The sequence below is a fragment of the Elaeis guineensis genome, chromosome 9 (genome assembly GCF_000442705.2).
Source record: "Elaeis guineensis isolate ETL-2024a chromosome 9, EG11, whole genome shotgun sequence".
Taxonomy (NCBI): domain Eukaryota; kingdom Viridiplantae; phylum Streptophyta; class Magnoliopsida; order Arecales; family Arecaceae; genus Elaeis; species Elaeis guineensis.
The window spans coordinates 87,365,695-87,383,497 of record NC_026001.2 but is presented as its reverse complement, the minus strand read 5'-3'; the positions used below and the strand labels follow the sequence as shown (position 1 = coordinate 87,383,497).

At 35.8% G+C, this 17,803-nt stretch overlaps 1 protein-coding gene across 1 annotated transcript; it reads left to right on the top strand.

Annotated features, from left to right (window-relative positions):
• The first annotated feature begins 6,049 nt into the window (after nt 1-6,049).
• Nucleotides 6,050-16,244, top strand: LOC105051158 (nuclear pore complex protein NUP54). The gene is made up of 9 exons (XM_010931469.4): nt 6,050-6,526; nt 6,629-6,682; nt 6,797-6,856; nt 6,968-7,078; nt 14,875-14,940; nt 15,015-15,101; nt 15,219-15,320; nt 15,401-15,550; nt 15,645-16,244. Exons 1-9 carry the CDS (start codon nt 6,128-6,130, stop codon nt 15,780-15,782), a joined length of 1,167 nt encoding a protein of 388 aa, XP_010929771.2. The 5' UTR covers nt 6,050-6,127; the 3' UTR covers nt 15,783-16,244.
• The last annotated feature ends 1,559 nt before the right edge of the window (nt 16,245-17,803 follow it).

Here is a 17,803-nt window from a genome sequence, read left to right as displayed (position 1 = left end):
TTAAGGTGAAGGCACTCTCACTGCTGTCTTCACTATGAACCATGTTTCTTCTCCAGCCACTCAAAATATGCCTCCTTTTGAATAGTTGTATAGTGCTCCTCCTATCTATAATACTCTCAAAGTCTTTGGTTGTGCTTGCTTTGTTCTCCTTCAGCCACATGAACATACTAAACTAGAACTGTGAGCACGACTTTGTTGTTTTCTTAGATATAGTATAGAACATAAGGGTTATCATAGGTGAAATCCTATCTCTAAGCGTCTTCAGATATCCCATCATGTCACTTTTTGGGAACACGCCATATTTTTTTTTCTCTCTCAAAATTTTATAAGTCTTCTCCATCTATATGTCTATTTTTTTACTAATCCTTCTATCAAGCTATTCTCAAATGCTTCTAATACAGGTCCTCTAACAAGCTCATTACTACTCCTGTGGAACCTACGGTCTCCTCATCAAAATCTATCTTGCTTGTGGATACTGTATATGATTCTTTTGAGTCCTCCATCCCTTCTTCTATTGATATCTCTCTTCATCCGTCCACAAGGATAAGAGAACCTCTTGCCAAACTTCATGATTACCATTGTTTCTTTACTCTTGTTTCTTTACATGAGCCTCGCTCTTATCGTGAGGCTAATATTGATCCCTATGGCAGCAAGCAATGACAAATGAGATATAAGCTTTAGAGAAAATGCGTACCTAGGACTTAGCTGACCTCCCACCTAGGAAGGCCTCTATTGATTGCAAGTGGGTCTATAAAATTAAAACCCGCTCAGATGGATCTGTGGAAAGATATAAGGTCAGTCTAGTTGCAAAGAATTTTACACAAGAATATGGGATGGACTATGAAGAGACGTTTGCCCTAGTTGCTGGACTTACCTCTGTTTGAAGCCTTCTAGCTATTGCCGCTGTTAAACAGTGAAAACTATTTCAAATGGATGTAAAAAATATATTTTTTAATAGTGACCTTCAAGAAAAAGTTTATATGTAAGCTCCCTCTAGCTACTTACATCCTCCTCAAAAGGTTTGCCATCTTCGTCGAGCCTTATATGGTCTCAAACAAGCATCTCGTTCTTGGTTTGCAAAATTCAATAGTATAGTTGGATATCTTGATTTCTCTTCAAGCCCCTATGACTCGACACTCTTTATCTATAGAATTGATAGAGACATCGTTCTTCTCCTACTTTACGTTGATGATATGATTATTACTGGAGATGATATTGCCAGTGTTTCTAATCTCAAAGAATATCTCAATCAGCAATTTAAAATAAAAGATTTGGCCCTCTCAATTATTCTTTTGATCTTGGGTTCTCTTCTACCTCTGATGGATATCATCTATCTCAGGCTAATTATGCTTCAGACTTACTTTCTCGAGCTAACCTAACAAACAACAAGACTGTCTCGACTCCTCTTGAACGTAATGCATATCTCACTCCTATAGATGGAAAACCACTTGATGATCTGATACTTTATCATCAACTATTTGGGAGCTTAGTGTATCTCATAATTGCTCGATCTGATATTGTCTATGTGGTTCATTTGGTTAGTCAATTAATGATTGCTCCTCGATCCACCCATTTCACTATCATTCTTCATATTTTATGCTATGTAAAAGGCACTCTATTTTATGGTCTTCATTTTTCTTTGAGCTCCAATCTTGAGTTGATTGGTTATTGTGATACTGATTGGGCTAGTGATCCTACTGTTTGTCATTCCATCATTGACTATTATTTTTTTCTTGATGATTCTCTGATTTCCTAGCGTAGTAAGAAATAAATTATTATAGCTTGATCCCGTATAGGCATAGAATATTGAACCCTTGCTAATGCCACTTTTGAACTCCTTTGGCTAAGCTGTTACTTGAAGATATGAGTGTTTCTCATTCTTCTACCACGACTCTCTATTGTGATAATAGGAGGACAATTCATATTGCTCAGAATGATGTCTTCCACAGAAGAACCAAACACCTTGAAAATGATTGTTACTTTATTTATCAACATCTTTTTCATGGCATATTTTGACTTATATCTATTAGCTCTACTGATCAAACTGCCGACATCTTCACCAAATCTCATCTTTCTAGTAGGTTCAATGATCTCATATCCAAACTCAAGTTGATGTTGACTCCACCATCTTGAGTTTGAGGAAGGGTGTTAGCATGATATCTCAGCAAGTTTGGAATGCTAGCATAATATTTTAGCAAGTTTGAAATACTAGCATGATATCTCAGCAAGTTTAGAATGCTAGCATGATATCTTAGTAAGTTTGGAATACTAGAATAATATCCCAATAAATTTGAAATACGAAGCTAAAAATTAGCCAGCACAATAATCTTAGAGATCTTAACAATATTATCTCTTACTAGTATCTCTGTGTGCGCGCGTGTGTGTACACACCACCGCGTATGTGTGTCCACACACACACACATATTTCTATGTATATATATATATATATATTTTTATGTATATATATATGTATGTATGTATATATGTATGTATATATATATGTATATATATGTTGTATATATATATATTATATATATATATATATATATATATATATATATATTATATATATATATATATATATATGTATGTATTATGTATGTATGTATGTATGTATATATGTATATCATCAGTACAAGAATAATAGATGACACATTCTTTCCTCTCAATTTTTCTTTATAGTTTACTTGTAAAATAAGAAACTTCAGGTAGAAAGTTTTGAACCCAAAACAGAGGTTGAGAAGATCAATAGCCAATATTTGCCAGTAAATTTGCCACCTGATTGCCCTATCTATAGATATGAAAACTGTTAATCGAATAACCAAGTCCTTCAAATGCTATAGATCATTGAGAAGAGGGTAAGATGAACCTCCTTTACCTTATAGCCAAGTAATAATTGTGGAAGGATCTCCCTCAAGCCAATATCAGTGGTATTAAAAAGCTCCATTTCAAAGATTGTACCATTCCAGGCTGCGATAATGTCACTAACCAAATTACAGTGGCAATAAAAATCTCTATCACAAAACCTACAGTAGCTGAGGTCTGTTTGAAGGCCCATCAAATGTAATTTTCAATTGACCCAATTTGGGGGTGCATCCAATGAACTAGTGGTTGTATTAAAGAGACATTAGATGATGCAGAGATCTATTTTGTTCAAAAATCTTTTTATTTTTTCAAAGTTTAATTGAATTTTCATCTTACTCTAGAATATTCAGTTAAAGCAAATTAATTATGGAGAGAAAGAGAATTGTGGAGAGCAAGCAGTTATGACTTTCTTGTGAAGTAGAAAGCTTTAGAATCAACTATTTGATTTGATGATTAGGGCTTTATACTTTCTTGTCACTGCATCTTAGACATTCAATGAATGAAAATAGAACTATGATCATAGTAAAGGCTAACTAGAATGTGCAATGTAGATTTGTTGGTTCTATATGAGCATCCAAATCTTTCTAATACACAATCGATATGAAACTAAATGCAAGTATGCACAGCCTTATAATCACATAGATTTTCTTACCTTCCAATACGATACAAGATTTCTGATTTTCTAATCAAATATTTTACTTAAGGATCCTATATTGGTATTTTAATTCTTCTATATCCTCGGGGATATAGAAATAGATTTCATTCTTTCTAATTATATTTGGATACATTAACTCAAGTATTGCTCTAACTTCACAACTTCTCCAAAGTTCATATAGATTTTCATCCAAACTTCTCTAGGATAGCTCCAATTTCATCAATAGTGGGAATTTCCTCCTTGCTCTTCTATTTGCAGGTAATTATTGTGAGTTTAAATTTTAAAGTAAGGTGGATTTTTGGACAACTTTGTTCGATGAAATTTCCCTTAGATTTTGGAAGCTGCTTATATTAATAATAAAACATATTTAGGAGATGTTCCTAAAGGGTTTGACATCTTTTTGCTCAATAAAATAGTTTTCTATTAGGATCTATTTGTTTCCATGCAAACATTAGAAAAAATGTGAGTTTTGAGAGTTAAATTGATAAGGGTACCAGCTAATCAAGCTGGTGAAATCTCTTGTAGTTCTACTTGGATATTTTGGAAAGAGCTACCTCTATTATATATTTCATTGCCCATAAACTTTTGCTAAAAATAAAGAAAAAAAAAAAAAAAAACTATTTGCAATCGAAAGCAACTAAGAGGACATTAAAGCTACATTATTCGGTTCTATCTGAACCAAACTTCATTGCTCTCTTATTGAAGTGGAAAGCAAGGTTTCTCACTTCAGGTTGAGCTACAACTTACATGGTAAACAAATGCCCTGCAGTTTGGGTTCTTCATTTCCATAGAAAGAGGCACAACCCTGACATGTCCCTATGCAAATGGTCATATTGAAGTGCCCATTTTTTTGTAAATCTGTTATGGTTAAGGTGACTTCAACATTCATGGCATAAATATCTGTTGTTATTGACTTTCCCTCAATTACCACTAAATATTTTAGTGCACACAAGTTAGAAGTGGTTTTCTTTAGCCACAGAGTAGCTTGCTCACATGCTCTCTATAACCTGTTCTAATCTTGTCATTTGGATTAGGCCTATGGTCGCAAACTAGCAAACCCAAGCTAACTAAATCTCACCATTATATGAAATGGGTATATGAGCTTGAGACAAACTAAATAGCATCTTTTCAAGCTTCTGTAACTGAATGAACTTATCGAGCCAAGTCCAAATTTTTTTGTTTATTTTACTAGATCTCGAGAGTTGCTAGATTGGCAGGCGAAGATTTTCAGCTAAGAGAACAAAAAGATTCAATCAAAATATAATCTCCTGAGATCTGGAAGATTATTCTCCGACATCATGATTACTTAGATCCGAAGAAACGGAACTGCACCATCCCTAAAATCTTTTAATTGATAAACAAAAGTTTAGTAGATCAACTTGAGAGTTGACTTTGTGTCTAATCCAATAGTTACAAGATCTATTAGGATGCGTTTGAATACCGTATAGCTAAGCACTCATCGAATATATTTAACCCGGGTATTCACCTCCCGACTAACTATTAAATAACATTATTTGCCGTTTGGTGGTGCTGTCATGGTTAGTGGGATAAAGTTGTTGAAAAATGAAAAAGTGGCAGCAAAGAGCTTTGTGTGATTAAAGTTATTTCACTTCCCCTAAATAAATTTGCCGATATTAAACACCTTTTTAGTTCTTTGATCAAATAAGTTTTATCTGCTATTTTTAGCATCTAAACGTAGCCTTAGATCACCATTCTTTTGTGTTCAATTTGATTTTCTTTGAGTCCAGCTCTCCGTGGAATTTGAGGTTCACTCTTTTTTTTTTATCTAATAAAACAAGCTCATTCGAGTTAAACCCAATTTTTAAATGCTTGCCGGTTTCAGGTTTTTAATTTTATCAAAAGGCATAGACATGGGGATAGATTATGTTTTTGGTAACTTAGTTTTTATTTTTAGTTTTCTGAATCTAATAATCAATTTTTGGATTTCTAAAAATTTTACAAACTATAAAATATAATTTTAATTTTTTAAAATTTAATAACAATCTTTTATCATCGAACTATTATCACCGCACACCACTAGTAGTCGATTATTGCTGGCCACCACTTATCACTACCTATTGCTTATTATTAATTACAGTCAATTTAGTTATTATTTCTAGTCATTATCCTCCACTATTTCCATCTATTGTTGTCATCGTTGATAATTTCTTTTTGATACAATCATTGATAGTTTCTAACATCATCACTAGCCATTTTTTATCATCGGACATCATGTCACTCGCTACTTATTATTATCCATTGCTGTCATCGGTCATTATGGCTTATCTCCATCGTCATTTTTTTTTCGCTGAAGTTTTAAATATTTTTTTAAAAAAAATTCTAATTTTAAAAAAAAATAATTTTAAATTTAAAAAATTGAAAACATGAAAACCAAACGCTATACAACATTGACCGGTAAGTGAATTCATTGGCCACCACAGTTACCGGTCATGCCCAGTCTCCTTCTCACCGTCGGTGACCATATCCAATCCCAAAAATGAGCAAAGGAACCAAACCCCGTTCAAAACCCAAACCCCGTTCAAAACCCCTAAAACCGAGCAAGACCTCCCACTGAGAGACCAGCGAAGGAGGCCGCAAAGAAGAAAGATGTTCGGGACCCCTTCGTCCTCTCGGGCGTTCGGGACCCCCTCCTCGACGCCGGCGTTCGGGACCCCCTCTTCGACGCCGGCGTTCGGCACCCCACCCTCGACTCCGGCCTTCGGCACCCCGTCCTCGACGCCGGCGTTCGGCACCCCGTCGGCTCCATCTTTCGCGACGCCGTCGGCATTTGGGTCCTCCCCCTCGCCCTTCTTCTCCCAGCCGCAGCAGCAGCAACCCCAACCGTCGCCCTTCTCCGTCTTCCCTCAATCGCAGCAGCAGCAGCAGCAGCCGGCGTCGTCGTTTGGATTCCAGCCGTCGGCTTCGCCCTTCGGCAATGCTCAGATCACCACCCAGATGGCCCCTGTCGCCCCCCTCACCCTCTCCCTCGCCGATCGCGACCTCCAGGTTCGAATTCTGTGCATTTCTCGGTCCAGAACCCTAGATTGTTGAAGGAATGAGGAAACCTTCGATGAAATGCTTCTAACATTTGTGTATTGATGTTGTTAGGCGATCGTGGATGCTTACAGGGAGGACCCTGGGAACCCTAAGTACTCCTTCAGGGTCTGATTCTTTTGCTCACCTTACTCTCTTTCTTGTTTGAAAAACTCGAATTTTAGGGTTTCCCGCTCTTCTTTGGGGTTTCTCGATTTATGGAATATTTTCCCTTTTCTGCAGCAATTGCTCTTCAGTGTGACTGATCCAGCGGCTCGGGTGAAGCCAGTTGGTGTGTCAGATGTGAGTTCTTGATTATTTCGTTCAGATTGTCCTATTAATTTGTTGATGGTTTTGTTTCGGGATTGGTTAGGGTTTGTGGGTTTGATACGGGAGTATAGTTTGTGGCTGCAGATTATGTGGGCAGAGGCAATGGGGAAGCTGGAGGGGATGGATAGTTTGGATCGGGAGAGGCTGTGGCCTCAGCTTATTCAGGGTTTCAAAGATCTCTCTCATCGGCTCAAGGTAAGGAATGAGGGATACAATTCAACTGAACTGAAATATGGGCCCCCCTTTTTTGCTTAATTGACCTTTGCTCCTCGTCATACCATCTCGTTTGGACCTTCACTATTTTAGTATTGGTGTTTCTTCTGTCATCCTTTACTGCACATTTATGCACATATTTCCATTTCTTTCCTTAATTTTCTATTGATTAACATGACATGCTTTTAATTTGCTGTCATTTTGTGCTTGGAATGTGCTTATTTTGTATTGTTGTTAACATCATTCATGGCATTCAAGACTTTTTTTTTTTCTTGTCAAAGATAAGAATTTGTTGTTGCTTGAAATCTTTCATTCCCCTCTTGACCCATCTACATGGAGGTTGAATATGGATATAGATATAATTTCAATTCTAAATATAGGAATTATGACTAGTTGTTTCGGTAGAGAATATCTGAATCTGGAAAAGAAAAGAATTGGGCAGATGTGTGAACAGAGATTCACATAAATATTGATGAGATTACAGTAAAAGAGAAATCTAGCCTACAAAGAAGAAAAGGAGAAGACTATTTGAATCTCACGCTTAAGGGGGAAAGCAACAAGGATATTTGGATGTTCAACCACTATAAGGTCTCTATGTTAGTTGGCCTCCACCTAAAAGTTAGACCATCAATGCTTCTGAATTTCTTCTCTATTGGGCCCAAATCTTCTCTTTTCTCTCGAGCTAGCATAGCACTTACTTAAGTGGCTCACCACATCTTTGCTTGCCTTATCAAGCATGTAGTTTGCACACCATAAATACGGAGCAACTTAAAACACACGTACCCATCATCACCCGAACTGAATTTAACTTATTTCTAACATAACTACCTTACATTATTCAAACTCTTTATTCATAAACAAAAAAGAATGTCTGTTACTCCTCCCAAATCATAAAACAAAATAAGTAGCTGATCTATGTTGTCCCCTTTTTATTTTTGTTTACTGGCATCACTTTGAATTTTGCCTAGAATTTGACTTAAACCAGACTGAACCGAGTTAGATGGCGCACCTTACTTACCATAAATTCACAATGGACCCAATAAAATACATGATGGTACCATAGAAAAGGATGTCATATCACACTTGCTTTTGATAAATTTTTAACAATGACAGTCAGAAGACATTTCTATGAGTTTTCTACCTTCTGTTAATTTCCTAACTGAGAGAGATATGGCCAATCTTGGTTTTTAAATTCCTATTTTTCAAGGAAATTCTAAGCCAGATGTGGAGCACCTATCATCCATTATCAAAGCATAATCAAAGTGTATAATGTTTGCGTGGAAAATAGCTTTGCCCTTCTAGATATTTGATCTTCAACTGTCACTGTAATCATGGTTTATTAGAGTAAGAAGGCATTTCCATTTTCTTCCTTCTTCGTTTTCACCAATATGCAGGTATGCATTATGTGCTACCATGTGTAGCACTTGTCTAGAGTGGAACTGTCAAATATAGAGCTAGTTTCTTTCGCTCTACATATGGATTCGTTGCCAACTTTTTTATCTTGCTATCCTAGAAGCATGGTATTGAATTGGGGGCATTGAGTTGCTTCACTGTTATGTAAGCTGGGTTGTGAACTAGAAGCTTCTACTTTTGCTTGCTTTCCGATATGCATTCAGTTGCAAATTTCTTCTACCCTATATACACAAACTCATGGAATTTTCACTACAAAATTTCATAAACAATCATTACATTGTGGAGTTTTGCTATTGATTTAATGTGACTTGCATGACTTTGAATTAGTGGTAGACTTTAATGAAGAATTAGAAAGAAATTTGTAAAGTAAATAAATTCTTTATGCATATAGACATACAGGGAATTGAAAAAAAGGCAATGTATCTAAGTGTTGAAGGTCTGCCATTGTGCTCCTTCCAGAAGTAAGTAAAATATGTACTCCATGAGAGTTTTGTCAATACATGCAATGGAAATCTTGCATTACTACAGCAGTCAGTACATATTTACTCCATAGTATTATGTCTCGTTCCATTTTACTTTTTAATGTCAATGTTAACATTTAAATTATTATACTAAAATCTAACTTAATAGACTGACTAGAAATCACTCATTTTTCTTTTTCTAGGTCAATGTTAACATTTAGATCGTTCTACTAAAATTTAGCTTAATAGACCAACAAGAAATCACCCATTTACATCAGGACAAGATAGTGATATCTTATTATCATTTTTATAGTTTGTCAGAAGATTGATTGAGTTCATGAACAAACCAAAAGAGAAGGGACTGAATAACAATTGATGAATCGAGTAGATGAAAATTTTTCTCAACTCTAGGGTAAGAAGAATCATCCTTTCAAAACATGTATCTATAACATGATCATGAATGTGGAGAAAATGATCAAATGGCATGGGTACCTAGTAGAATTTATCGCAAGTAGAAGTAATGTTAAAGGTTAGAACAATTCATTGTCTGTAATTACATTATCATTTATATTGAAAACTACACAAATAAGTAGACTTAATAAAAAGAAAGAAAAATGTGAAGAGATGATCCCAGGCATGATATTAGTTTCCCTAAGGGGTCAATGGCCTGTAATTCTATTTCTTTTGGGCTTAAGCAAGCAACTAATCAAGGCCTTATGGTAGTGCCCAACCCTAATCCAAACTATTCTAATTGAAACATGGTTCTTCTAACTTATTCATGACTCAGTTCCATACCTTTTAACCCACACTAAATTAATTGGTTAAGTGGAGCAGTGTTAGTATTGGTTGGAGGCTTATAGGTCATGTTTTGTGTACTGGGGGCCTCCATGGTTGCGATGTACAAACTCTGTAAGAACTCTTTTTCAGCCTTGCATGAATGTTACAAGCAACTCTTTTACAAAGCTGCACAAACTTCACTATTGAAATGCAGGACTTTATGAGAACTCTTACAATCTTTCGAGAATGCTGCAAACTACTCTGTGATAAACCTACATGCACTGCACCATTGTAATGCATAAATTTTGTGAGAACTCTTTTACAGATTTACGATTGGGTTGCAAACAACCTTGTTGCAAACCTCTACAAACTCTGCTGTTACAATACATGAACTTTTTTAGAAACCTCTTCCAACCCTTCAAGAATGTTGCAAACAACTTTGTCACATGCTTGTACAAACTCCTTTACTGCAATGCATGAACTTTATGATAACATTCTTACAGCCTTGCAAGAATGTTGCAAACAACTCTTTCATATACGCGTATAAAAACTCTTCTATTGTAATGCACAAACTTTGTGAGAACTCTCTTGCAGCCTTGCAAGAATGGTGCACAGAACATGCACAAACTCCACTATTGCAATGGATGGACCTTGTGAGAACTCTCTTAGCCTTGCAAGAGTGTTGCAAATAACTCTAGTACAAACCTATATGGACACGTTGTATACTCTACTATTGCAATTGATGGACCTTGTGAGAGCTCTCTTAGCCTTGCATGAATGTTGCAAATAACCATATTACAAAACCTGTATGAACACCTTGTATTTTATGTTATACATGTAGATTCAAATATGTATACACTTAATATGTAATACACATTGGTTCGAGTTAGGTTCAAATATGTGGGTTCAAGTTAGGTTCAAATATGTAGGTTCAAATACATATTTTGTGTAATACATGTGGATGCAAATTAGGTTATGTTGGAAACATATTTATTTTTTAGTTTTGTCTAGTTCGAGTTGGTCAAGCTGCTTAAGCCCTACACTTAAAACTGTATTCAAGCAGAATTTGGATTCTTGTTAGATGCTTTCTGTTTCACTGCCTTGTTATCTTGAGGACCGAACATTTTATCTTTGTCCATTGGGCTTTCTTAGGGTCATGTTTGTAGTACAGTTATTTTGAAACCATTCAAGATGATCAGGAGCATTGTCCCTTTGAGTGACATCTCCATGTTGAGAGTTTAACAGCTAAGTGAGGGGGCTTTCAGCTCTCCAATATATGGGTTCTTCTGACATTGTTCCTTGTCCAACATTGAATTTCCCTAACAATTGCAAATAAGATCTATAATACCAAGACCTGCAACAATGGTTTGTTGATTGGCCCATTCCTACCATTTTGTGCCTGAGGAGTAAATTATCGATTTTGACAATAGGTTTTTCCATTCTAGCTAGGTGAGCATTTTTTGTGCTTTGATTAATGCAGTGATAATTCGTAGTGACCTTTTGTTAGGTGGACAAGAATTTTCTCTTTCTTTAATGCAAGTGCACTTTGGAGATGTTCATGGATTCCCTCCTATTCTTATAACTTTTTATGCAATATCTATTATCTTAAAGTTCTTCATGGGTTTGGATGAGCTCCTCATATTAATTTGAGCTTATTCTGTGCTCCATTCTTGACGCAAGCATCATCATCGAGAGTCTTCATAGGTATATTTATTAGATAGCACTCCTAGAATAACATCAAAATCCTACTTCCCTTTGTTCGTCGCATCATATTTGCTAATATTGATGCTTTTACCATTGCTCAGTCTAGCATCAGTAGACTTTGACCCTATTAGGTACCTTTCCAGTTCATAAGTTGCTTTTCTTTAAGAAGGTCCTTCTGTTGTAATTACTGTTGTTAATGCATTTAGACCATTCACTGAATGCTTTAAAATATCTGTAGTTTTTTGAAAAGAATAATATTTTTGAGTCTATTTGTAACCAATTAAAGGAGTAGGAAGTATTATATAAGCTGAGAATAAGGTAAACTGTTAAAAATAATAACTTCATTAGCTGGAAGCTTTTTGGCATGATTTTGTTGTCACCATTCAGAGTAAAAGATGCAAAAATAGGTTTATACAGGCATGCATGTACAAAAGTATAAAAAGATGAATGTGATGCTGGTAATGCTGATGGTGACAACGAAGTGGAAGAGAAAAAAGAGAGAAGGGAAAAGGAGAGTTTTGATTAACTAGTTTACATATCACTGCTTGCTTGTTTGAGGATAATTCAGCTTCGAAATATAGAACTGAAAGATACAATAAGATGAAACTATTTGCAAAGAGGAAGACAGAAAACAAGATCCAAAAATAAATATGGCAATGATTTTTTTTATTAATAAAATTTCCAAATGTTCCTGACAAAAGCAAAGCTTTCATTAATTAAAATTGGAAGGCGTATGTATGAAGGGAAGCTACTGAGGGAGGCTTCCTGTTCCATCTCATTGAAAGTGTTTTTTTCCCTCCAACCCAGACAGCAATGTTGCTGTTGAAGGGGGTGGTTGGAGGCTGTGATTTGTGCCGACCAGACAGTTGGAGATCCAACTCAAATCCAGTCAAATGGAGCCCAGTCTATCTGTCTGTCTGTCTGCGAGCCTGCCTGCCTGCCTGTTTGTTCGTTCAAATGCGATGTTTATATAAAAGAGAAAGGTGACTGTCTGTCTGTCTGTTCGTTTGTTCAAATGCGATCTTTATATAAAAGAGAAGGGTTAAAAATTTGATATGTTTGTCTGTCTGTCTGGTAGCGAAAATTTGAACAACTAAGATTCAGAATGTTGCTACTTGTAACCTTAATGGTTAGCTGAAATGCTGTCTTTATGGCCCTCTTATAATTGTTATTAGAAGATTGGCCAATGTTGTCACAAAAAGCTCTATTCAGTTAAAATGCGATGTTTATATGAAAGAGAAAGGTGAAAAAATTGATATATAATAAGTTGGTCTATATACCTGAATGAGAGAATGCTTGTACATTTATTTGAGACCAACGTCAGTGTAATATGTCACTTTAATTAATAAATGACAGTCTTTTCCTACTTATACAATAATATTAATTGATCTTCCATAAAGCATGCTTAAGAATTCAAAATTAATGTCACAACAAGCAACTATATCACATAGCAGAGAATCATCACACTGTTGGAAATAAACAACCAACAAAGATATGGTGAAAAATGTTTCTGTAGGTTGTAATTAAGGTAAGGCCTCAAGTCACAAACAAGAGCAACAGAAGGAGACATTATAACTTTGCTTCCCGAGCATTCCTGATACCTTAAACCACTTTGTGTAATTCCTAACTGCTCCTGAAGAGAGCAAATTTGACTTGGTTGCATAGGTCTACATTACAGAAGTTGCTATATAGGAAGAACTTTTTAACTAAGACAAGGTGCCTGGTGTGGCTGCTGGAACTACTGTCTTCCTACATGCTAGTAGTAATCTCCATCAATGGCAAATGTTTCTGCCAATTCTATAATGTGTTTGATAAATATTATGATAATTCAATTAAAAACATGCAAGTTTACATTGGACCCAGGACTTATGCAAGCATATGACTTGGTTTAGACATTTAGTATTAGTGTGCAGTGACTTTATCTAAAATCAAGTTATTTCTAAGCGATGTTACTTTATTCAACCTCTTTGAGTGCTATGTATTAGTTTGTCAATTGGGGCTTAATGTGACATTTGTATCTCATGGCATGTGTCAAAACTTTTACCCTGCCTGCTAGTTGCACTTGAGCATTCAGGGCAAATGTTACAACTTAACCACAGTATTCGTCAAGTGCATTTTTGCAATTTGATGATACGACATTCAACGTGCAAGTTTCCAGTTAACTTAGGATGCATGTTGTTCACAACTCTGAGTGGTATAGTTCAGTTCTGGCCCATTTTGGAACATCTGAGCTTTCTTGTGGGCATCTAACATTCTAAACAATGGGAGAACTTGCCCCCAAGTAAAAAATCTGATGCACCCTTATAAAATTAGGGTTTTCAACTTCTTTTTTTTTTTTGACTTTGGATATTTTGTTCATATCGCATGTCCATTTTATCATGATTCTGATCATCACCATGGTGCTCATTCTTTGTATTTCTGCCCTTTTCCATTTGCAAATATTGGACTTGTATTGCATAATCGTTTTTATGTTGCCTCCAAGAACCTTGGTATTCTTAGACTTTGTTCATTCACTGTGTCTATATACTTGTTTTTTGGTCCCATATTATTAATATGGATTTTGTAAGGCCATATCACAATATCTGATTGGAAAAAAAATGTCATTCCATGATTGCTTAAAATTGTTTGAAAAAATGGTAAGATATCTAAAGTCCAAACATTTTATAAATTATGCAAAAGGGTTCTGCTAAATTGTTTAATCATCTGGTCTTCCACCTATGATGCATATCATGATTTATGTACTTCTAACCTTTTTGACTGCCAGAAATTCACTTGAAAAAAATTTTCGGTCTAATGATGCTTTACAATCATGTCTTGTCCCATTCCCAGCGCCACGAAACTGCTTCTTCTATCATTTTATCTCCAAGTGCATAACCTGATTTTCTGAAAAACAAAGATTTATCACAATATCTAGGAGAAGTGAATAAAATTGTAATTTGACTGGTGTATTATATTTGTCTCTAAAGTTAATTAAACATGTAAAATATTAGTAACACATGAACCTTGCTCGAGTTGTTCATATTCTATTCTGTTCAAAGTTTTAACAAGATTACAAACCTCTTTTTCGTGGCAGCCAAAAACTACTAAATCTTAGTAGCTTAACAGCTGCAACCTTCTTGTATAGAACCATATATCAACTCCTTTTTTTCTTTTTTCCTTTTTTTTTTTTTTTTGATTGATCTATGTCAACAACAGTTTGATTAAAAATATGTTATATTTCGTTCTTGTGGAACCAAAATTGTACGATTTTCGAGTATAAGAATTAAATTCATTATGAAGAATGCCTTTGCTGCCAAAACTGACCAAAGTTTGCCTACCTCAGCATTAAAATTGCATTCAGCTCTATCATTGATCAACTAATTGTCACTGTTCCGGCTATTTTGTGTGAGAAATTGATCATTATTGTCATCCCTGTTATTGCAGCTTCAAGATGAAGTCCTTGCTTCAGATGCTGAGAGGCTGCGTATGACACAAGCTAATGTCAAAATGGTCTGCTTTTGCTTGCTAATGTTACCACACATCACTATTGTCTTTCTGAGCCAAAATTGTTACCCGTGTTACAGCTTCTGAGGCATTTCCAAGCAGACACTCTTCCATGGATTCAAAGGATGAAACAGAAAGAACACGTGCTTCAAAGGCGTCTTTTGAGGGTAGGAAGGCTCGTATAGGATTTGCTCTTATTTGTGCATTTTTGGTATCAGAAAAGAACAACTTTATCTGCTCATAGACTTGTGGTTGAATCATTTTCTTTTCTGTTTTGGATAAAGATAATGAGAATAGTGGAGGCCTTGGAGGGTAAGGGTTTGCGTGTGCCACTGATGAAAGTTGAAGTTGAGTTGGCTGAGAAGTTGAATGCAATAGCAAGACAGGTCTGTCCCTTTCGTTCTTCTCTGTTTCTTTAGTATCTGTTGCACTTAACTAAAATCGTGGGTGCCATATGGTGATTCAGCTGAAAGGACCTGGAGCAGAACTATCCAGGAGGGTTCATAATCTGCTCACCATATCACGCGTGCGTGCAAATACTGGTGCTCTGGGCAGTTGTATCTATCTTCCTGGTTCTGCAAAGATTCATGAACAAAGCCTTGCCGGCCTGCAAGAGGTGAAGATAGTGCAACCTGTTTCCTAAAATTTCTACAATTAAGCAGCAGTTTATAATGTCCCCATCTTTAATCATTTGATATTTGTAAAATAAGGTCTTGCAGCAGCAAACTGAAGCAATTGCCAGGTTAGGGATCGTAATGAAGAGAGATACCAGAGATATGGAGATCATTATGTCTGAGGGCACTGACATGGTTGAAGATGGTGGTGGGAGGCCGGCTTTGAAGAGCTGACAAGAAGTTAACCTGCCATATAGGGCAACGAAAGAATGTTCTTTTTCAGTTCCGGGGGAGATATTGGCATCCGGCTCAACCTTGAGGCATGTTAGGGCATAAAAAGGAAAGCTGTATACAGAGAAAGGAGAAAGCTTGCACTAACTCAGATATCATTGATCCCAAAACTTTCTGCTCTAATTTTGGAGTTCTCAGAGTTCCATTTTTGTGCACTCGAGTGGCTTATCTTTTTCTTGGTTTACTTGCACCTTGTGACTTGCAAATTTATCAGCGGGCTGGGAATTTCATTCACCTCTTTTATCTGTAAAAGTCTTCTTACGATCAGAGTGGCTTATTTTGTTTTTTGGATTTTAATTCCTGCCGTGATGGTTAAGAGCGTTAACAGGCAACCAAATTGTTCTTGCTGCTCTGAGGTTATGTACAACAACCTTAATGAGAATTCAGTATTATTAGGTCGTAGTCCATCTTTTCTTCACTGAGCTGCCCAGTGATGCACCACAGCCTTTTCTCAAAAAGGAATACACCATAGCCTGTATTTAGTAGGCTTACAACAGACTTCCTACGCTGGTACTGCAACCACTCTGAGGTGCACCCCAAAGAGCATTGGCTTTTGGTTGTGTTTTTTTGGGGAGTAAGATTTTAGTTGTGTTTGACTGATGCAATTTTAATGATGTAACACTAATCGTGCTTCTTACAGTGTTATCCAACCAATAAATTGTTTTCCTTATTATGTCCTGCAATATTATAACCAAAATCTTCGACACTAAAGCATGTTTTCTTAATTTGATATTGAGATATTAGAAGAAACTGACTCCTTGTATCTCTATGGTTTGCTTAGGATTAGAAATCACAATGTCTACTCTAATCCATTTCAGTCTTCTTTTCTGAGTTCTATTTTTCCCGTCAATGATCCATTAGATGGATGGTATATATGCCACCATACTTTCACAGCATATCAAGTTTTAATTTTGTGTGTTGATTATAATATAGATCACAAAAAAAATTGAAAAGAAATAAAAACATCATTAATAAATTCAGTTGGTCAAACCTTGTGGAAGCATGAATACATCGTATCTAGGATCTTCTCTTTCTTGCTCGATCCCGCAGACGAGGACACAATCATAGAGAAAGTGACGTATAAATTGGTGCTTTGTGGCACCACTTCCGTTGCACCGTTTCCGCCGAGTACAAATATAAATTGGTAGGTATTTCCTGAATGGATTAGCGTATCGATGATCGAACATAAGAGAATCTACTTAGAGATTCTTATTTCGACATCACAAAAATAAACTACAGAAAGCCCAAGATAATACTTTCTTTTAAATCCTCCATTTAGTTTCCCTTCAACCAACTATATTCTCTTTTTAAATGTGTTTTTTTTCTGCCACAATTTTTAATGATTTTTTGCAATAATAAAAGTGTGAATGGACATTTACACAAAATTCCCATTTTACCATATGTTGTGCCAACAGACCCATGAATCAGATAATCTGAATACCACTGGGCCAAATCTTACTTTATTCAGACTTAAGTCTGAAACCTTTGCTTGCGATTTACATTTTTTTTTTCTAAAAAATAACTTAACTGTAAGTCTATAGCATACCATATTAACAAAATTCTCTAAATTATTGTAGTGTTTTCATTTTACCTCCAAACTAAATGATTCTTCAAAATTTTCTAAGTAGACAAACAAATGAAAAGTAGTTAAAAAAGAATATTTTTATTTAAAAATATTATTGAATTGTTTGTACGCGGATCCAGCCATCTTTAATAATAACAGCTAATGATGTGGTAAATTGTAAAGCTGTTAGCTTCCCAAGCTTGTGAATCTTTTGGTACGGGTGCCTTAGTCCTAGACTCAAATCTTGCCTTCACTGTAGTACGAGATTAAGCTAGAAGATGGTTTTGAGGTACCTGGGAGAGCTACCTAAAACTATTATCCATGACTCCTTTCGTTGCGCTATATATTGTTAGTTATGATATTTGGCCATTAATTAATGTAGTTGTCTACATATGACCAA

Excerpts from the sequence above, each read along its gene's own strand:
- LOC105051158 (XM_010931469.4), top strand. The coding sequence starts at position 6,128 with ATGTTCGGGACCCCTTCGTCCTCTCGGGCGTTCGGGACCCCCTCCTCG. Across the intron at positions 15,102-15,218 it reads TTCAAAGGCGTCTTTTGAGG|ATAATGAGAATAGTGGAGGC; the intron begins GTAGGAAGGCTC and ends TTTTGGATAAAG. Across the intron at positions 15,551-15,644 it reads GCCTTGCCGGCCTGCAAGAG|GTCTTGCAGCAGCAAACTGA; the intron begins GTGAAGATAGTG and ends TTGTAAAATAAG.